A 23666-nucleotide genomic window follows, 5' to 3' on the forward strand; every position below is an offset into this window, starting at 1 on the left:
TTCTGGAACAATGTCCATGGACAGACAACACCAAAGTGGAGACGTTTGGCCATAATGCACAGTGTAATACCTGCGAAAAACCAAACACAGCATATCAGCACAAACAACTCATACCACTTGTCAAGCACGTTGGTGGAGGTGTGATGATTTGGGCTTGTTTTGCAGCCACATGACCTGGAAACCTTGCAGTATTGAGTCGACCATGAACTCCTCTGTGTACCACAGTATTCTACAGGCAAATGTGGGGCCATCTGTCCAACAGTTCAAGCTTGGCTGAAACTGGGTCATGCCACATGACAATAATCCCAAGCACACCAGCAAATCTAAAACAGAATGGCTGTAAAAGAAAAGAGTCAAGGAGTTGCAATGGCTCAGTCAAAGCCCAGACCTCCACCCAACTGAAATGTCATGGCGGGACCTTATGAGAGCTGTGCATAAACAAATGCCAGAAAACCTCAATGAACTGAAGCAACGTTGTAAAGAATAGTGGATCAAAATTCCTCCACAACAATGTGAAATGGAAATATAAATTCCATTGTGATTGTTTTTGTTAAATAAATCACGAAACGGTGTAATGTGTTCTTGTTTATCTGAGGTTGTATTTACCTTGCTAAGGCACAGATAATTGTTATTATGTCCTGATATGTAAATCATAGAATTCAAAGAGGTTGTTCTCTCTTTTTCACATGACAGTAATAATCTGGCAAGCAGAATTGTGCAGAATAGTGAACAACCTCCTTGTTACATAAGTAAGATCAGCTGTATATCTTAATTCAAATGGATTAGTTATGTGACAAAGGGAATTCTCTGCTTTATAAGTCATCCATCATTTTACTCAACAGCTTGTCAGCTCCAGATGTTCAGAACACAAGCTGTACGTTTGAGTTCAGTACCAAGATCCTACCCACATCATGAAGAGGTTAGACGCCTTTTCATTCTTTTGTTACTTATGTTTGCAGTAACACAATTTTTCTTAGACCATTTTTTCATTTTAGACTCTGCGTACTCACAGACCTTGAAGTGTGCAGATAGAAATATTTCTAAGACTGAAAATTAGGGTACCATTACTTGACATTGAATATCTTTCACTAAGGAAAAAAATAATAATCTTGAATCATGAAATTAAATTACCAATAGCATTGAAGATTAGAGATTAGAAAACGGAGGTTTATAAACAATACCATAGTGGTAAAAATGCACTAATTATCTATCTATCTTTCTGTCTGTCTGTCTGTCTGTCTCTATCGCTCTCTCTCAAACACTGAAATATTGTATACAAGTGTCCTATGTCGAACACATATGCTACAGCATGTTTACAAAGTCACATGGCTTTCCATATGTGAAACAGATTTAATTACTGTAAATCATTAGAACTGTGGTCAAGGAGAGAAAATAATGATGTTACTAGAATTATACCTACCGGTATATGTAAAGCAATGACCTTTTAATGATAACTGTAGTTTAGTATTTGTGCTTTTCGTGCAATGGAAATATAAATTAAGAATAAAATACGACAAACCAACGATAATCTTAAGGTTACATCAAATAAAGAAGATGTGATGTACATTCCTACAATAAAGTTTATTAAATCATCTACAGACAGGCAGTCTTAGTAAACTATATCAGTTCAGGAATACATCTGAACAACATCACATTGCCAAACTAGGTGGTCAAAACCACAAGCTCCATGCTCGAGTGGGTTCCAACGGTTTAATATCTCTCAAACACCACCTGTATCAGAAAGATCTGGACAAAATAAGTAAATTGGTAGTTACTGTCTCACCTCCTCGCTTCATACTTGTATCTTCCTTATCTTAAAAATAAGATAGGGAAGTACAATTTGGTCTAGTTTAGAAAGTCATCTGGTCTGCTTATCATAAGTGATCCACTAGCACAAAATATAAATAACACAAAGACATTGCATATAATGTCTAACAAAATTGATGGCGTTAACCCTGGATTCATCCTTTTTATTTAGGATCATGATGAAGCAGAGGAATAAAAAAAAACATCTGTTTATCATAAACATCTGCTGTGGAATACAGTCAGTGTTCTCATAGTTTTCTCAAGGAAAACACAAAAGCTATCAACACAAACTAATATTATTATTATTATTGCCATTTATACAGCGCCAACAGATTCCGTAGTGCTTTACAATATTATGAGAGGGGGGATGTAACTATAAATAGGACAATTACAAGAAAACTTACAGGAACAATAGGTTGAAGAGGACCCTGCTCAAACAAGCTTACAGTCTATAGGAGGTGGGGTATAAGACACGTTAGGACAGGAAATAGTCAAATAAGGTGGGAGTGAAGCAGAGCTGGAGGAGAGAGTAAAGCGCTGCCCTATAGGAGAGAGCAAGAGGCAGGTATGTAAGGTAGAGGTTACTCTAGGAGGCCCTAAGCTTTCCTAGAGAGATGGGTTTTAAGGCACTTCTTAAATGATTGAAGACTAGGGGAGAGTCTGATGGCGGTAGGCAGGCTATTCCATAGGAAAGGAGCCGCCCGCGAGAAGTCCTGCATGCGCGAGTTGGCCGTACGGGTGCAAGCAGCAGTCAGGAGTTGGTCCCTGTGGAAGCTACAGAGCCTGTGAGTATATTTGTTATTGCTTATTTTTTCTAATGCTTTATAGTGAACATATCATGACAGATAGTCATACACTTTGTCATAAAGCTAAACTATTATAATTTTAAGAGCTATTAATCGGTTACTGCCCATTAAGAGCTAATAATGGGATGCTCAAAGGACTGTGGTATAACACCATTATGTACTACCACACAGGCTTCTTTGCCAGAATATCAACATGAGAACGGAATGACATCAGTCTTTCCATTCCTTAATTCCCCGGTGCTTGCTGGTGTGATGTAAAGCAGGAGAATCTCTATCAGGGTTCTCTGCTCCACCGATCACTCAAAAGTCAGAATAAACCGTGCAAAGAAATGATTGACAGGTTGGGAAGCATATATAGCATTAATTTTTAAAGCATAACATTTCATGTTGTGTCTACCATGATAGCAGGAGGGGGCATGGAGAAACTCCAGCCTGAAGTTTTCATTTAAAAGGTATCCTAACCAGTATCATTAAAGTTTCCTTTAAGCTTGTCATCAATTGCAATTTTACTGCAAAACAATCTTTTTTATTAATGTAATATTACATTCATATCTGTGGTGGAATATCAATAAAATATTCATAGGAGGTCAACCGAACTACGTCATTTAATTCCCAGCAAGCATAACTAATAATTATCTTTGTTGACTAATGCCAGTTTGGCATTGAAAAACATAATAAGCCAATCAAAACTCACACAAAAGTTCCCACAAAGACCTAAACAATCGATGAGAAGGACAGTTTGGCCTGACGTCAGGCTGTGCCTAGGCACACACCTTTCGAACACCTATGTTTTAAACATAGAAATGTATGTTGAGACAATATTACTTAAATGAACAGAATGCTGAATACAATACTGAATGTAGCTAATAATGCAATGCACACTTTGATTTTGGAATGATTTTCTACTTGTGGTAGTAGATTGTGGCGTCTCTATGATTCAGAATTGGAAATCCACATTTAATACCACAACTGTGACATTCTGGGCAAAGAATCTTCCACTGACTCATTCACTACCACAGTCAGTCTAATGCATTCTGCAACTGAGATTCCTAGGTAGATGATATCACACGTGTCTTATAAAGACTCCGAAATTGACGCCATTGTTAAGTATTGGTGGCGCTGTTCTCTTCTGCAAGCTTAGATGGATGAGCTTATCATAATCCACTAGTGAATTTTTATCTATTAAGGGTCACTAAACTAATGATATGATAATGATATGATAAGAATCATTCTGCCCATCTAGTCTGCCCAATTTTTTAAAATACTTTCATTAGTCCCTGGCCTTATCTTATAAGTAGGATAGCCTTATGCCTATCCCACGCATGCTTAAACTCCTTTACTGTGTTAACATCTACCACTTCAGCTGGAAGGCTATTCCATGCATCCACTACCCTCTCAGTAAAGTAATGCTTCCGGATATTATTTTTAAACCTTTGCCCCTCTATTTTAAGACTATGTCCTCTTGTTTTGGTAGTTTTTCTTCTTTTAAATATAGTCTCCTCCTTTACTGTGTTGATTCCCTTTATGTATTTAAATGTTTCTATCATATCCCCCTCCCCCCCCCGTCTTGTCTTTCCTCCAAGCTATACATGTTAAGTTCCTTTAACCTTTGCTTGTAAGTTTTATCCTGCAATCCATGAACCAGTTTAGTAGCCCTTCTTTGAACTCTCTCTAAAGTATCAATATCCTTCTGGAGATACGGAGATACTAGAGGCGGTTCCGCAATTCTCACTGTGAAAATCACAGTGAGAAGACGCTGGACGTCCATAGGAAAGCATTGAGTAATGCTTTCCTATGGGCTGTTTGAATGCGTGCGCGGCTCATGCCGCGCATGCGCATTCGGAGCTGAGAGGTGGATCGGGGCGGAGTGATCCCCAGCACCAAGGGAGTCCAGTGCTGGAGAAAGGTAAGTGCTGAAGGGGTTTTAAACACACACACTCTCACGAACAGACGCATACACACTAGCTAACAGACACACACATTTACTGACAGAGACACACTCAGCGACATACATACACACTCACTGACAGACAGACACACCCCTGCGACCCCAGTATGTATGCCACTGCCTCTCCCTATACAACCAAGTATTTTGCTAGCATTTCCTGCTGCTCTATTACATTGTCTGCCTACCTTTAAGTCATCAGAAATAATTACCCCTAAATCCCTTTCCTCAGATGTTAAGGTTAGGACTCTATCAAATATTCTGTACTCTGCCCTTGGGTTTTTACGTCCAAGATGCATTATCTTGCACTTATCCACATTAAATGTCAGTTGCCACAACTCTGACCATTTTTCTAGTTTACCTAAATCATTAGCCATTTGGCTTATCCCTCCTGTTACATATCTTAGTATCATAAGCAAAAATACATACCTTACCATCAAGACCTTCTGCAATATCACTAATAACAATATTAAAGAGAATGGGCCTGTCACTCAACCACTGTCTTACCCATTCAACAATATTGGAATCCAAACTTACAGGACAACCCCTACCCCTTTCTTGACTTCCCTGTCTTTTTCTATATAAAGAGTACCCTGGTATTGCTATGTCCCAGTCATTTTTCTCATTATACCATGTCTCAGTAACAGCTACTAAATCTACATTATCAGTTGCCATTATTGCCACAAGTTCATGGATCTTATTCCCTGTAGACATGACTCTACTGTAATATCACTCGACTTTGCACAGAAGTGCATTATAAGGACCTAACAGTGGATGTGCTACTGCACAAAGTAAAATGACTGTTGGTGTAGAAAGCCCCGATCTTGATTGAGGATCATTTAAATGGCACTGTTCAGGGAGGGAACACCACAAGAGTTGAGAGTGTTTCCTGGACCTGACAGATTCAATTTAACATAAATAAAAACTAATTGAATACATTAAAGGGACACTATAGTCACCATAACAACTACAGCTTATTGAATTTGTTCTGGTGAGTAGAATCATTACCTTCAGGCTTTTTGCTGGAAACACTGTTTTTTAAGAGAAAATGCAGTTTCAGCCTAGTGAAAACTTCAATGGCCACTCCTCAGATGGCTGTTAGAGATCCTTCCTGGGTCATGGCTGCCCAAAATGCATCCTAACATTCAGTGTCTCCTTCCTCTGCATGCAGATACTGAACTTTCCTCATAGAGATTCATTGATTCAATTCATCTCTATGAGGTGATGCTGATTGGCCAGGCCTGTGCTTGAATCATGCTGGCTCTGCCCATGATCTGCCTCTTTGTCAGTCTCAGCCCATTGTCAGGGTACCTGTGGTCTCTACCTCCGAAAGAGGTAGAGACTTAGCTGTTCCTCCATCCAGACGGCCTGATGGCTCCCTTCCCCACGGTCTATCCGGTCATGCAAGGCCGGCCGCGAGGGAGTGACTGCCTTTTACAGCATCTAGGCAGGAAGTTGTCATCAGGACACTCCTCCGGAACGACATGTCACTCAATTGCTGCAGGACCAATCAGGACGCCTCGGAGGCGTGGTTACTGCTCTGAACAGGGTATTTAACAGAGCTTCTTTCATTAGCTCATTGCCCTGTCGTGGTTCTAGCTTGTTCTAGTCACTCAGTGCTTGTGTATTCTATTATCCCTTTTGGTTTTGACCCGGCTTGTTTACCTTACTCTGCTTATCTGTGTTACCCTTGATTCGGCTTGTCTCTCGCTTACCTGTCTTCTGTTACCCTCGACCTCGGCTTGTCTTTGACCATTCTATACTGTACTACTTACGTTAGTCCGGCCATTCTAAGGTCCGGTATACGTATCTGGCTACTGTTTGTACTCTGCGTGTTGGATCCCTGTCCCGATCCTGACACCCATCTTATGGAGAAGCATTGTGATTGGATCAGGCCACCACTTCTGATGATGTCAGCAGACAGCTTGCTATTCTGAGGCAAACAGCATGCAGATCTACAGCTTCAGGCGTGAATACAGTAAGATGTTGCTATATTTATGGAGGCATGAGGGACCCAGGGGGGGCTAGATGGTGGTTTTAACACTATAGAGTCAGGAATACATGTTTGTGTTCCTGACCCTATAGTGATCCTTTAAGTATCACAGACATACATGATGTATTCAATGTAAATTTAGAGATATGCTCATCTTCCCTCTGATCTAACATGTCCTCAGCTTGGTGGGTGTTATTCTTCTGTAATACCCACCCCAATCCGCCCTCGTTCCTCCCGCAGTCTTCTTTTATTCGCTTGGTGGGGATGCTTCCCCAAGCAGGTCAAGCCTCCTCTGTGCTGCTTTCTTCATTGCCAGCACGCTGGCATCTGAAGTTTGCAACTATATTACCTAGTCAGTGCTAGCAGCATCGGCTAGAGAGTTAACATAGCAACCACCGTGCATGCGCTGTGGTTGAAATGTGTGGAGGGAAGCCTGTGGGAGGCTTTTTCTACTCTTCCTTGTCAGTCAATTTTTCGGCACTGTGTCTATGCTGGAGGATTTACTGACAGGGGGGAAAAAATTAATTTGTAAATAGTTTTTCTCCCAATCTTCAGATTTTCTAGCTAATTTGCTAGTACAATCAATAAATGAAATGTTATGCTCTTTCCAAAGAGCACAAGTTGTAGTTATCATGACATATACCCTTTAATTATTCGGTAATTCTAAATTTATTTGTTTTATTTAAAAAAAAAAAATAATTTGATTATATGCATATCTAACTAAAGATTATGATCAGCATCGATCCATAAAGTGTGAAATAAAGGGAACATAATGAGGTATAGTTTGTGAGCCCTTGAGCAACAATAGGCCACAAAACAATCATTGACATCAGAACCTCTATAACAATAGAGACATTTTTGTACTATGCAGCAACAGTTACTGGAGACACAGCAGTATAACTAACGCTTATTCCAGAACGTGAAGAAAATCTGCAGCCAATGCTTCAATGCATATACAACAAATCTATTATGTAGAGATGCCACTACACATGTGCTAAAACCAAAAAGAATACAAAACCTTTTAAAGTCATATAAAGCAGAATAGTAGAACACAACAATATTATAAAGAGTATAAAATGAAGGAAATGCAAAATTGGATACTTAAATATTCTGTTTACAACTCCACCATGTGCACAGATAAAACAGGTAGGTAGAAAATATATTTACATATGAGTTACTGGTGTTTCACTTTTTTTTTACTAGATAATATTTTTCATTCTTTTATTTTTTAGTTTTACGGTAATAGATATGAAAGTTATACGATGACTCATCGTCAAATAGCTGGACTGGAAACATTCTCTAGCTATGCACAGCACTGAGGTCTGCTACTCTGGCCTTAAATTTGAAATTCCTTTTAATGCCCACTTAAGTGAATAAATCTGTGAGAAAGGGCTGTGTCCCGAAACGTCTGGTTTTCTCTTAAGTTCTTCACAATAACATGGGTCGCACAGTGGGCTCAGCATTACTGATTTGTGCCTTGGAAGGTTCTTCTTTAGTTTCTAATTAAGTCTCACGTAGAGGAAGCAGTGGTGTTGTATGCTCCTTATGACAGCATTGCTAGGAATTGTATAAATATGTGTAAATCCCCCCCAGGCACTGCAGTGAGCTACACTTTCCTCTTTTTTCAATCTTCATCTTCCAAGTTCTTATTGTATGTTCCTAAAATTTGTTTTGTGTGTATGTTTAAGTACACTCATACGGTTAGCCTGCAAACTGAGAATTGTTGCTAACGTACCAGAGAATTTACAAATGTAGACCAAACTGGCCGAATTGAATACAGATATTCTTCCAGCTCATCTATTTTAGCCTAACATTTGCCATATTCTCTTCAATTCACAGTGACTCCTGGTTTAAAAAAATAACTCTGTTAGGGTTATTCTCATAAAATATGAATTGGGGGTAGTGGATTCCAAGTTAATGCCAAACTGACAATATAATTGATTTGGAGAAATATTGACTTAAAAAATAAATAATAAATAAATTCTGATCTAAAATTGGAAATTGAAACAAACATCTTAGCTTCTTTTTGTCAAAATCTGGTCAGACTGTCCACAGTTATACGTCTGAAACTGTCCCACAGTGTATTTTTAATATGTGCATCAGCCGTACGTACATACATGGTGTCATTAATTGTGAATGCACACTAGCACTTGATTATCGGCACAGTTATTATTCACAAAAGTGCTTCTGTGGCCAAGTTCCCAAGGTAGATACCGCCGTTAACCAATTTATAAGACTGAGGGCATAACTAGTCTAAATAGTATCTACAATAAATAAAGTGCATAGTCAACACAGTAGATGAACTTTAAACATTGTAATTATTGTAACAGATCATCTTGCAAAAACAAAGACATTGCTCATCAATCTATAGACGGTCCCCATTCACTAGGTCACTCATTTTGCTAGTTGCACAGTCTTGCACGATAGAACATGTCTGGATTTAGTTTGTGATCCTATAAAAGAAAAAGTCAGTTTTTACCTTGTGTTTGTTATATAACAGTAATTGGCAATTTCCGTGTCAGTGTGACAAAGAAGAGTATACAGTACAGATCCTGCAGGGGAAAAAGATTATACTAATTTCCAATGCACTTGTTCAGGGTGACATAGCCATCACGTGATGCGCCATGAATGTTAGGGCATCTACAAAAGGTATACTCAATGAGCACATGTTCACATGGATATTCCTTCTATAGTGCTAAATGAGTACATGTATTCACACATACAGCAACAGGAGCGTTAAACTAATTTGTATGTTAGCATTTATGTATGGGACAGCCAGGTGGGCAAAGTAAATTATACAATTTATAGTATTGTGAATTTAAAAAAAAGCACAACCAACAGCTTACGTTTAGCTAACTATTGGAGTATTCAAAAACCAACATGTAGCAAGTCTGTCTTAGTTACAAACCTTTAGGGATGTGCATGGGCAAAATTTGGTTCGGTTCGGCACTTCCGAAATTCGTGACTTTGGCAATTCGGCACTTCGGTTCGGCACTTCGGCAATTCCGGAACTCTGCAGTTCAGGACTTCGGCAATTCCCTAACCCTAGGGGTAGGGTTAGGGGTAGGGTTAGATTCCTGTCATCATTCCATTAATTTTCCCTCCCTCTCCTGTTTTGCCACTTTTCAGAAATCTGAAGCACTTCATCCGAATGTCCGAATTGCCTAAATTCGTCCAAATTTAAATTCGGATCGAAACGAATTGCACATGTCTACTGACCTTTCTCATCTGCGAAGACCGGGGTAGTCAAGAGAATTCAGAAATGTCACATTTCTGCTGCTGTTGTGCTGTTGCTCTCCAGGATCTCAATGAAGGTATAGCGGCAAACCTGTGATCCCCATGCTACTCAACTAATAGAGGTGTGACCATCCAGCTGATAGAGCCTTAGAGCCTGTTGGCGCCCCTCCCAACAGACACCTGGGGGGCACAGCATTCCCTCTGGATCTTTTCAGCACTATAATCCTGGTCTTACTTTATATAAATGGATGCTTGAGAAGCAACTGCCCGACGCAAAGTTAAAAAAAACCACTCCACTAACTGTAGAAATACTAATAAGAGCCCCTTAAACGTTCTATGCCTTCAATGCTATTAGTATAAACTTACAGTCCTTACTGCTTGCCTTATTGTGCCATTACTGTTTGTTTTACTGTGTACATACTCTTTTCTTTATTGCATTTTTGCTGCTTGCTTTATTGCACAGGTGGTCAAACTAGTAGCGATGTGGGGTCTCCTTTTTTGGTAGTCAGGCTATCATGTTTTTACCACCATATCAGCACTGCATTAATGGCTCATTTTCAAGATGTCGGGGTACAGGTTGGGTAAATTTTACTATTTGTAGCAGCACTTTAGTATAAATGACAAAGAAACTGCCACAGTGTACACATTCAAAGCCGTCCTTAGTGTGAATTTCATATTAAGAGAATTTATAAACAAAGTGTATATGTCTCTGCCCCACATGCCTTTAATATAAACCACTCACGTCTAATCTCCAGTCATAACCACACATTTCTATACATACATGCATACAATCACACACACACACTCTCCCATACACACTTGCCTCCCCCATCGGTTTGCAATTCGAATTGCCGAATTGCCGAAGTCCCGCATTTTGGAAGTGCCGAACCAACCCCATACGTCTCTCCACAATACCACTGTGTACCTCTACAACATTTAATCCCTAAGTATTCAAATTGTTTGCAAATATCTGACTACTTACTTGAGTCTGCCGAGTGCCAGCATCAGCCTCCAGATGAGCCAGGGCTGCTCTTTCTTGAGCTAAGCCCTGCAGTGCAAGGTTGACACATTGACAAGAAGAATAATCTGAACCTTCTCAGCCAATAACCTAAGCTTGACAACTTCACTACTTACCCTAAGTGCACTCCTGGCACCATAACCACTACAGAGCGCTATACTGATTATGATGCGTGGAGTGTTCCTTTAATAAATGTTTTGAACATGTGAGATAATTTAATTTAAAAAGCAAGTATAGAGGCACTATATATTTTTAATATTTCATATGCATTCGTAACAGACCTCAAAATGTTACTCTTTGTAAGCAATCAACTCATAAAGCAGATACGTTTTAGAACCAGTCTGCACCACAAATGCCTAAAATAAACTAATTGAATATGATATCTTCTGAAACAAGACCCCAAAACGTCTTGAGAATTAGTAAATGTCTTGTTTGAACAGCATTATTCTGCCAATTTTTTATTCTCATTTTTTTTGCTGAATATTGTGGTTTTCAACAAAAGCTTCACCGAAAAAAAATAAAACAATATCCACATCCCAGATGATCGCTTATGTCTATGATTTTTTGTCCTGTTGGTTTGTTTGTTTAATTTTTATATACCGTATATTCATTCTAGAACTGAAGTTGCATTATGAAGACATAATTTAACAGAAACATTAAGAGTGACTTCTACTCTTCTCTGCTTAGTGTTTTTCTTTTTTTTTTTTTACTAAATGTGATAATAATTATAACTGTGGGTTATACAGTTAGAGCAAAATTTAGGCAAATAGGTATACAGACATAAAATAATTAAAATATGTCAATTTCCAATAGCCAAATACTCCTGTTACTCCTAAGTAGACATTCCTAGGAAACCAACAGAATATAAACATTATTATTGTATGTAAGCATCATTGCCGCATACAATAAATACCTAGCTAAAGTAAGGGTGAATTATTACAATTAAATTGCTAATGCACCCTGTACATATACGCCTAATAGTATGGGGCTAAACGTTTTAAAGTTGGTAGATTTACTGTTCAAATTTCACTTTCCACAGATGTTTAATATAATATAATATACTCATATTTAATAAATACATTTTTGTGATGTCTGAAAAATAAAATTTATTGTACAAAATCAAACATCTATCCCCAGTCTTGGCTCCCTGTCAATATTCATTGCAGATGTTGACATGTTCTGCCATTGAGCAACATGAAAAATGAGAAAGTAAAACAAAATCTTCCTCATTATTTGCAATGTATGCTATAGCTATATGGACTAAACTGGATCATGAGATCACTTGCTATATCTTAAATATACAAGCTAAGCTCCAGGACTCCTTTTTACTCTCAATCACAGTGATTAAAGGGACACCATAGTCACCAGGACCACTACAGCTTAATTTAATGGTTATGGTGTCTATGGCATGATCCTGCAGGCTTTGCATTATAAACACTGCCTTTTTAGAGAAAGTAATCTAAACAGCAAGTTTAACACTATAGTGTTAGAAATGCATGTTTGTGTTCCTAACACTATAGTGTTCCTTTAAGAAAGGACAGTTGAATTACAGATATACTCAAATGGTTATGCACTAAAGTTAAAATTGATGGGAATGTAAGTGAGTGTAAAGACAATTTTAAATTTAAGGCCAAAATAGCCAAAGTGATAAAACTGACTGGGAAAGTTTTTCAGTTTTTGTTGAATAAAAAAATAAAAATAAAATCTAATCATGGTAAGATTTATGTATTTGTAAAGGCTCTATTCTCTGGGTATACACCTCCTTGACATGCTTACTTTGCGCTAGTAGAATTTGTAAGGTCATCCATTGGCTGTGGAATGTCCAATCCTAGACAAGCCTGTGTATTGTCCTGTCTTCTAGGGCTGTCATTGGGTAACATCAAGGGAGTCAGACCACTTTACAATGGTTGTTGCTTCCTAAATACACGTATCTATAGGTTTGTGGTATTGAACATGCTATGGCCTCTCAATGGGTACATGACTGAGTACATGGGGTAACACGGACAGAGCAACAACTTTACCAGCCCCCACTGCTAATGATTCTAATCCTAGAATCACCAGTATTGGAATTAACAGGATGTATATTTGCAGACCGTATATCAAAATGCATGACTGGCAGGACTTTAGGGACGGTATCTTTGTAACAGCATTCTAATAATGATAATCTATCAGTAGGACTTTTATTGGCAACATTTTGAGCTCCTAGAACATAGGGAAACTGAAGAAAGACAGAATGATTTGGAGGTTTATGTCCTAGAAAGAAACTGTCCATTCCAGAGACAGGAGATAACTTGGTATGATAATGACTGTGCAATAGTTTAAACTGTGACCCTGACTCTCTGCACACTATGCATTACTACAACAAATATAATGTGGCCACCCAAGAGTACAATGTCCTTGGATGCAGATTTGAAATTCTAGTACTTATGCAGCAGCTCTAAAAGCTTTCCCAGACAGAATGTTCATGTCTCTGAGAACTTGTTAATGGGCGAAAATCTGTATTTTCAAAACGGCCAAAATGAAAAAAAATAGCAGAGAAATTAAAATGAAAAATAATCTATTTGAAATCCCTGTTGTATATATTGTTTCTAAGGTAAAATATAAACATAAAATATTCCATCCAAATAATGCTTTTAATATGAAAACATTTAAAAAACCACATAACCCGCTCCTTACATTTCCAAGTGTGCAATACATTTTATATTTTAAATTGTTTCGTTTTAATTACAGGAACCTCAGAGACGGCAAAACCATACAATGAAAAAGGCATGCACAAGGATGATTGTTAAGGATCATATCTAAATAGTTTGATATTTCTTTGCAGAAAATTGTTTAGTTTCACTGTCAATATATAAAATTCATATGAGCGTCACCATTGTGATATGAGATCAGACATCTGACTAAGGGTTACTCCAACCACCATGACCACTTCTGCTTTTCTGCTTCCAACGCTGGACATTCAGAGTTGTTTAGACTTTACACTGCGGCTCCCGGGTATATGTGACTTAAGCAACATGGAACTCTGTTCTGTGTTGTTTAATGTCAATTCTGTGCAAAAAACATGTCTGTTGTCAACAGTGCTGCCTGCCAGAGTAGAAGTTGATAATGTCTGTCGCCTACACACAGAGCTCGCTGGTGACAGTCATCTATTTTTTACAAAATACAGACTTTTTTGTTAATCTCCCTACTTCTCTTATTTAACTGAGCCCTTCCTACCATTCCAGTCTCCCTATGGTGCTTTGTTTTTGTTTTCCCACACTCCATCTGTATTCACCCACTCCTGCCCTATCCTCAAAGTGCTCTGTACACTGAGCTGAGAGAACGGTACAATCAAAATCTTTGAGAAACATTTGATTGGACCATGGAGAGGGAGGCTGTGACATTGGATGGGGTTTGGCTTCCAGCAAGCGGACGTTCGACCGGTACTGGATTATAGGCAAGTTTATACTTTATTTTACAGAGATTTAAGGAGTGCAATGGCCAACAGGGAATTCTGTATTAAAAGAAAAGTATTTCATTAAAATAGTTAAAGTAACTGTTACATTTTAACAGTGTTTGTAATGCTGGGAACACTGCAAACAAAGGTATGAAATAAAAAATGTTTGTGACGTTAACATTTTCGCAAACAACATGATAACCACACTATTTTCCTTCATTGCTTACATTTGTTGCAGATCAAAAAAAGGTTGTTATGGGGGGTTGGGCCGTGCCACCATGCCGACTAGATGCATGTTGGAATAGCTCCTGTTTGCTTTAGCTACAAAAGCTGATTTTAGGCGGATAAGCACAAACCTCGGCACCTAAAAGCTGACATCTCCTCTTACCGCAGCTGCTGGTGCAGATGGAGAAATAAATTCGGCATTCTGAGGCTCTGGTGCAAAAACTCGAGCGAGGGGAGACAGCCGCTGTCTTATCTTCTTGCAGACTCCCATGCACCGGTTCCTCAATGGTATGTCTGGCTAGTTCCATTTCCCACCACTTTGGACCAGCGGGGATTATCACAATCACCACAACTGCTTTTCGGGTGAAAGAGAAATAAACCAAGTGCAGTTAATTGCATCCAGACCTTGAAATTACTGCTGGGGGGAGGAGGGGATGGAATGCAAATGTATCCTCATTTCATCTTCTTGCTGTGTACCTTATTACTAGTTTTACTCGTAGACCCCAGTGTCTTTCTAATCGTTGTGTTTTTTTTCTCTCCTAGCTTGTTACACACTTATACGTTTTACCTTAGATATAATTTTAATGCGGACTTATATGTGTTATAACTTATTTATACTAAACAATTTGCTTTTTCTGCTATGCCATGATATTGTATGTTTATGTTGCATATATCGGTTGTTTTTTGCTGTTGTGGCACTACAAGCCTCTTTGCACAAAAAATAGGGAATGTAGAAAAAAAAAATGTCTGTTACAATGCGTGTCAATTATTTTTTAAAATTTTAACTTGCTCTATACATTAGTTTTTAGTGTGGTTCTTTTAAGGATCTACATTCACATGCCTTCCAAACATACAAATTATGACAAGATTTACCCAATTTTAGTGTCCTGCTCTGCCGTCTCGGGTATGTTCCACTTTCGAACACTATTGGGCACTGTCCTCAAAAAGTATAGCACAAGAGTATAATAGACATGTTTGCGCCATGCTAAAGATACTAGGGTCATGAAGAGAGCATTGATACTTGAATTATTGGCAGGTAGCCTGACGGGAATACACACCAGGCTGACCTGCCAGTTATTCAGACGGACCCTTCCCCATTCCTGGGCAGGCCCACTTCCTGTTACTCCAACCACCGAAGCCCTGTTTACGAGACTCAGATGTTGGGGGGCCGTATGCATGATAAAGGGTTTACGTATAAAATGAAATCCAGTGCTAACATTGTATATCTGAAGCAAGCAAGCCATCGCAAGAACATTCCTACGCTTTCTGTACTGATTGCTACATTGTCAAAGATTTGCCAGAGACATAACTTCCTGTCTTTTGATTAACACCAGTGGGCAATGACAGTGATGTTTGTTATAGGTTCTAGTAAACACTGATTATTATTTTTTAAAAATCTCAAATATTTTCATTCATTGTGAACAACTACTATCCACTTTCTTCTTTTTGTGGATTTAGTCTATTTTTTTTAGTATTATGGCCACGTGAATATATGCTCACTTTACACAGGTATGTGTAATATTTTATTCATTATAATCGTTTAATGTGCAGCTGGTTTTACCACAAATGTAATTTGTGTTTGATGTGTTTGATGTTGTTGTTTGGTACAACAATATTTGGATTGTAGTTTTATGCTTTTCTAATAAAGCTTTGATTTATAAAATGTGGTCAACTAGTGAACTTGAGACCTTTTAAGTATGAAAGGTCCAAACATTAAACAGAAGCAGAAGAAAAAAACAACAACTACTTTGGCAAGAATTTATTTTTTTGTTGTATTATTTCCTTTTGACCCAATAGAAAATAGATTCAGATAAAAAAAAAAAAAAAAAACATCCCTTCAACTAGATGTCATAAACAAAGCTATGGAATTTAATGGGTATAAAATGTAGGATAATAATATAGGGTTAATTTATCTACTGTGGTTTTTTTTTGCTTCATTGTCACTTTAAAAGCCGAAGCAGGTATAGAGTAGAATATAAATGGACTGAGTTCAATCTGCATAAATTATACATATTCATCTTTTATTTCTGTTGTAAAATAAAGGAAACCCAAAATCTGTTGCTATATTTTTAGAGTAATTAGGCACACGGTTGACATACTAATGAGTATGTAGCTCGCTGTCTAGTTTTTAAGATACTCTTACGTACATTTGCTCGATAATTTCATGTGTGTCATCCAGATGCAGCAGACATTGGTGAGAGTATACAGGCTTATCGTTGGAAAGACTTCACCGGCTCTCACATTTATATTAATGAAAACAAAAAATTAAAAGGTACATACCACTTGCTCAGACAGACACATTTGCTTTTCATTTTTCAATCAATTTGCCTTTAATGACGCAACATGGGCCCCTCACACAAGAGGTATGAATGCAAATAACATCTTCTAAGGATATTCCTGTAATAATTAAAGAGACGCTATAGGCAGAGAAACCTCTTCAGCTCATTGAAGTGGTCTGGGTGCACTGTCCCTGTCCCCTTAACCTTGCAGCTGAAAACATTGCAGTTTTTTTTTTTTTTTTATTTGGGCAGTGGAAAGTACCCTTTTTTCCCCAAATATATTTGGTATAAGTTGGCTGCCGTTTATGCTTGGTTTAAATGTGCCATACAATAAAGCTGTGACCCAGCCCTACCCCACTATTATCGGGTATGTGTCTATTTATTGGGTAAATTGCTTGGCCACAATGATTTTACATAGGCATCTGTGCAGTCATGGGCATTGCCCTACATGATTCAAAAACAAAATATGTAGGGGATTCTATATATATTTTTTTCTAAGTACTGTGCATGATCATTATAATAATTAAAAGCACCTTTCATGTTTGTAATTAACAATTTCCAGAGAAGAATAATTACAAATATTCCACTGGATGTAAAATATTTTAATGCAATATTAATAAAATGTTACAAAGAGTCAATAAATGGTTTATGCAGACTATTTAAAGTTTTATTGTGCCCACAAGGCTTGTTCACCTAATGGTATACTGAATTAAAAAGATGTAAGATGTGTTGGTTTGGCATACATTAAAATCCAAACTTACCAGGTATACTTGGCATTGCCTGGAACCCTGACGTATTCACTCCTATGTCCACTGACGTCTGCCCAAGCAACTTGAAATTGAGTCCAAGTGCTCATACCTGTGAGTCATCTAAGCATATCTGCTGAATCTTGTTTTGTGCTTGTAAATTAGGGTGCTAAAACTATTCACTAATATTTTTCCCTGTAATGTAGTGATTTTGGAACTGAATTGCAAGATTTACGCCAGCATAGCTCTTTTAGAAAAATCCTCCAAATCAGCTATAACAGCTTGGTTATTTTTGCGTTAATTGTGCAAATTGTTTTTCCATTCACTGGTTTAGTGAATTAAACAATAATTATGTATTTAAGGCAGTATTACAGCGTGTCTCCTGAGATTATATTGTTTCTTATCTGAAAGTGCACATTACATAGAGATGATGATGGAAATATTGATGAAAAGCTCATTTTTAGCCTCTATAATGCATGACATACCTTGTGTTCCACTTCTGGAACTGTATCAGTGCTTTAAACATACACTGAGACATAGTCGATTAATATATCCAAGAAACCTTAACAAGAAATCATTATTACCAGCTTTAGAAGGGAGCACTTTGCTGGAGTTCATTATTTTTAATTATGCAATTAAAGCATACATAAAGGATAAAGGATTTTGAAAATACATTTTAAAAATTTTAAAAATATGCAATTGTGACCAGAATTGGGGATACTTTCCAATCAATCTATTATGATTATTAATTTAAGTGTAAAATGAGCAAAATGCAAAGTTAATTCATATTATATTTAAAATGTATGTCCAGTATAGCTGAACTGAGAACAGCTGGGTTTTTCCAATTTGATATTTAGGCCATAAATAAAAAAAATTGAGTGAACAGCCCCTGTTCCCCCTGTTGTGATCTCATCTCCCTACTACAGCCACTATCTCCCATGACAGTCCTCACTACCCAACCCCCACACTACAGTCTCTATGCTCAATTGCAACCCATTAGCCCCACCGCATCTGTTACACCCCCTGCAGTGTTACAGTGCTATTAGAGCCCCTGTTTCTCATTCGAGCACTTATCTCCCCACTATAGCCCCAGTCCCATGCACTAAAGTTCATGTCCCCCACTGAAGCCCCTTCCCCCTCCTCCCCATGACATTAAAAGTTGGTGGATGCAAAGGGGCCCCATGACCTCCTATTGCTCAGTGGCCCTATGAGCTGTTAGTCAGCACCTGCTAATAATTGAATTCACTGACATAAATGACACCCTTTAAAATGCCCAGATAATGCTCTATCCTTGGACTAATGCAACTTTATAATATTTCCATATGCTCAGGTGTCAGTGACATAAACTTACACATACACTTGCAATGTTGTTTATTAAAGGAACACTATATAGTGACCCATAATGTTTTATTGACTCAAATTGTTAGAGGGATTTTTTCGATTCCACTGATCACCTTTTTTTTTTTTTTTTTTTTTTTTTTTTTTAATTACATGAACCCCTTAATCACATGTAATCAAGCATGGAGACAATCTCTTTTTTTTTGCAGCCTGGTCTGCTTCCACTGAGTTCATTAGGATTGTCCAATGTATTGCTTCTCAAGACAGGCATTATGAACTTAATGCTCATGCATGAAAATCACCAGGATGATAAGGAAGCATTAAATGCAATGATTCTCATAGGAAAGCATTTATTGTATGTTTGACATCCTCCTGCATTGTGTGAGGATGTCAAACGTCACAAACCGAGTTAAACTCAGCTCTGGACATGGCAGTACCATCTAATGACTGTCAGGGTAACAGCTACCGGAGGTGTGTTTAGCCATATGTTAACATTGATGTATCTCTGAAATTGCAATGTTTTACATTGCGGGAGGAAAATGCCAGGGATACTGCACACAGACCACATCATTGAGATGAAGTGGTCTGGGTGCTTATAGTGGTCCTTTAAATTGAGAATTTAAGGCAAATTAAAGTGAATTTGAAATTTAAGCCCAATGTTAGTCACTCTAGAAGCATATCTGACTTGGAGAATTTATCTTGTTTGGCTATTTTGGCTTTTAAACTTGACATTCTCTTTGATTTATATTCTTGATAATTTTCACTATTGTGAATAACACCGATAGGACCCCTTCGGACTCACTTTTACATGATTAATGTCAGTGGGGTGGGTCATTCCTCTGCCACTGTACCCTGGGTGTCAGATATTAGACTGTGCAAGGGGCATATTATATTGCTTGATATATGAATTTTTAGGGTCAGGTAATGGTAATGGGTAATGGCTCATTCTTTAACATCACGTCCCACTGAATAAAGCAGCTGCTAACCACAAACTAGCTACACATTAGTTGAGGAAGGTTCAGGGTGGCATCAGTGCCTACCTCCTCAGTTACTACAAGGTCCTGGTATTGCCTAAATTCTAATTTGCATTCAGCTACAACTTGCCGAGAATGGGTGACGGAGGGGTAGCAGCGATCCCATTACTGTTAGCCCTCAAACCATGATACCAGTGTAATCTTGCTTGCTTTTATCCTAGAGCCTAGAGACCATACACATACTACACATGCAGAAACACTACACACAAATGCTTATTATTTGTGCTATTCATCCTGTGGTATACATTGTTGCTGGACTTCTTGACTAGGTCAGTCATACCTTCATCCAAGACAGATAGTATCTCTAGTAAGATGTGATAGACATGCATAGACTTACATACTAATGCAATATGGTGTAGCTCATTTATAACAAATGTGCATACTTTGAAATAAAATAAACCCAGGCAGCCACACATTACGAATTGTCCTAAGAACATAAACTAGCACAGAACTCGAATGGGAAAAATTAGTCATGTTAAATGCATTCTACCTCCTGTCATTTGGTATTGAACTACACCAAATCACCTGTGTAATTATCTAGTCTATAACATATCCAGTGTGAAATCAAACAGCACAAAATAATTAATAATCCACTGTACCTGCATTCTCACAGGACGAACGTTACATAACGGAATTGCACCCTATAAGTCTTTATTGCTATGGAACAAATCACCAGTTTGCATGACTTGATTCATAATGAAGCACACCTGATTTTCAAACCGAATTCTATAAAAATGTACCGTATGTTGTTATAGTGTGTTTAATGGAACATCAATGCCTAGCCTTGGCACTCCACTTGTTTGTGATGTACATTTCCCACGATGCTTCACAAATATGTGACGTGTCAGGGTTAGCTATACCTGCTGTTGAAAACCATTTATTTTCAATAGGACTGATGACAGACAGTATAGTATCAGCTGCTAAACACATATTTAGTTGTTCTGCTTAAAAATGTGTTGCCGTTCATTCATTCACACTTCCCTCTCTGCAGTTAACTCTATACCCGGAGATAAGAAAGATCACAAAATTCCTAAGTGGGCAAAAAAAACAACAATACGTCATGAAAAGGCATCTGGGCTGACTAGCAGCTGGAACTAAAACATCTGTAGAGGGATTATCGACAAGGAAAATGAGCACCGTCACAGTCTTGTGGGAAAACTGAAAACATGCTAAATTAGTTATATTATTTCTTTAGTTTTATATGAATGTTTTTTTTGTTCTATGGTTTTAGCAGTACTAGAAAAGCCATGAATAAGCATCATCAACCAAGCCTGTTAGCTTTCAGCAAACATTAGCATTGCTGTCCCTGATTCTTAAAAAGGCCCAGAGCTTAATATAGCAGACAGACATTGCTGTACATCACTACCAAACTTCTTGGTACAATACATAAGGGATGCATTAGCTTTCAACAGTGCCACAGGGGATGCAGACAGTAAAATAATGCAGTGGTCAATTCCAAAATAAAATTCAAAGCCCCAGCACAGATGATAAACATGGCTACTGAATAAGACAGAATATAGCATAATGGCTTAGGACATCACAAAATACAAAACAATACAACGTATGATAATATACGGCGCCAACGGCAGCTGGAAGACACTATATGTCTTTATTATAATCATATTACTTTGATGATGTCGCAAATGCAAGCGCCTTTTTTGGTGTCTGCAATCATTTATTTAAATCCCCGCGAATGTCATTATTTAGAAGCCGCAGAATATACAACTTCAACTCCTTAATAAAACATTATCCCCACTAAGCAGGACCCTCTGTGACTGGAACAGCAAGATAACAGCACACAATGCTCTTACATAAGGTACTGGCAGAATTAGTTTAAGCATAAAAGACAACAATATCACATTCTCGACAGCGACACAATAAAGCATAATATAATATAATCGGATTACTTCCGTGTACATGCTAATACTTAGAAATTACAGGGCATCCATATGAAATAATCATATCGCCTCGGCTATGGTTTGCTAATGCATACTCTACCATTATTATCAGAGTTCTTGGTCTGCTTATATCATCCACATCATCCTGTAGCACAATCTCATGTGACAAATCCTCTTGTCGTCTCGTGCAAATATGGGGACAGCTCCTCTGTACCACAGAACGAAAGGTTTGAAGCAGAACAATGCTGGCAGCACAGCCCATATCTGCATCATGAAGCCTACAAAATAACTTCTATGTTGATGCTATGTTTGTAAAACAGTGCTCGCTTGTCTCTGTACGCAGCCTACACTACAGCTGCAGCTGCACAGCTCTCTCCAATCAGTTCCTGCTACCCAGATCATCTGATCAGAACTAAATAGCTTGGATGCAGCTGAAGGAAAAGTCTTCATCTACTGTAACTGAACACTTGCAGAGACATTATGGCATAGATCTGTCTCCAAATAATTCTGGATTCAAGAGAAGCCCATTGGTTTCCTGTTTTCTTATTTCCACAGAACAAAAAGCGCTGCATTTTCATGGTACTTCTATTAAAATCATCTGTTCAAATAATGCGTCGGTTTGTTGGAGCAATAAAAACAGTCTGGAAAGTCTGAATGCAGAGAAAACTATTTTGACCAGCAAATACATTGAATTTGCACATAAAGCCACTGTAGAAAATACATGTTTTACAAAGCATGATATTTTAGGTATCTATGGTTTTTACACTTGGCCTAAAATTGTGGATACAGAGAAATGCATGACACCGAAATTGGGTTAGGCCCCAGGAAAAGATGACGTTAACAGAGTTACACAGAGAGCATACATTTATACATTTATATTCTATTTAGGATTATGACTATGGGTCTGATATTTAAAGGGACACTATAGTCACCAGAACCACTAGAGCTTATTGTATTTGTTCTGGTGAGTATATTAATTCCCTTCAGGCTTTTTGCTGTAAACACTGTCTTTTCATAGAACAGGCAGTGTTTACATTACAGCCTAGGGATACCTCCTCTGGCCACTCCTCAGATGGCTCTAGGGGTGCTTCCTGGGGCAATGCTGCACAGTGAGCAGCACTGCCATTCAGTGTCTCCATCCTCTGCATGGAGACACTGCACTTTCCTCATAGAGATCCATTGATTAAATTCATCTCTATGAAGAGATGCTGATTGGCCAGGGCTGTGTTTGACTTGAGCTGGCTCTACCCCTGACTGCCTCCTTGAAAGTCTCAGACAATCCATGAAAAAACTGCTTATTTTTTCAATCAGGTGTTAACTTACTTTAGAAGTATTTATCTCCCGCTATGTAAATTGAACATTAATCACATACAGAAGGATCCTGCATGGTCTAACAAGCTATTAACAGAGCTAAGAAAAATTGCATTAAACATAATTTGCAGTAAGGGAAGTGTAAACATTAAATCTCACGTTACAGGAAGTGTTTAGAAAGGCTGTGTAATTCACATGCAGGGAGATGTGACTAGTACTGAATTAACAAAAAGTTTTAACTTCTAAATGGCAAAGAATTGAAAATGAGCAGTAATGAGCTATATGCCAAAACGGACTATAGTGTCCCTTTAACTTCTGTTTGCGGTGTGTTCCAATAAAATACAGTGTTTCACTATACACTTTGTTCTTTTCTTCTTTTGAAGGTGCTACTATGTTGCAAAGATAATTGGACACAGTAGTACTTAATTGTGAGAGTCATCAGATACAGTGAAAAATTGCTGTGGGGAAACAGATTTAGCTCTCACTAAAAATGATTTCAAATCTTAGAGATTGTAATAGTTTTATTTAAAAACACCTCACCTGGCAAAAAATAATGGGTTTGCACCCCTCCCTGTCACATGTGCCTCATTCCTT

At 38.0% G+C, this 23666-nt stretch overlaps 1 protein-coding gene across 5 annotated transcripts in view; it reads right to left on the reverse strand.

The window, feature by feature from the left end:
• DOCK10 (dedicator of cytokinesis 10) overlaps nt 1-22088 on the reverse strand; it is a 218702-nt gene extending 196614 nt beyond the window's left edge. For all 5 annotated transcript variants that reach the window (XM_063442511.1, XM_063442509.1, XM_063442512.1 and 2 more), the window contains exon 1: nt 21862-22088. In XM_063442511.1, coding sequence (XP_063298581.1) covers nt 21862-22023 — 162 coding nt within the window. In that variant the 5' untranslated portion in view covers nt 22024-22088. The remainder of the gene's footprint in view (nt 1-21861) is intronic.
• Nucleotides 22089-23666: the final 1578 nt, after the last annotated feature.

The sequence above is a fragment of the Pelobates fuscus genome, chromosome 2 (assembly GCF_036172605.1).
Source record: "Pelobates fuscus isolate aPelFus1 chromosome 2, aPelFus1.pri, whole genome shotgun sequence".
NCBI classification, from domain to species: Eukaryota; Metazoa; Chordata; class Amphibia; order Anura; family Pelobatidae; genus Pelobates; species Pelobates fuscus.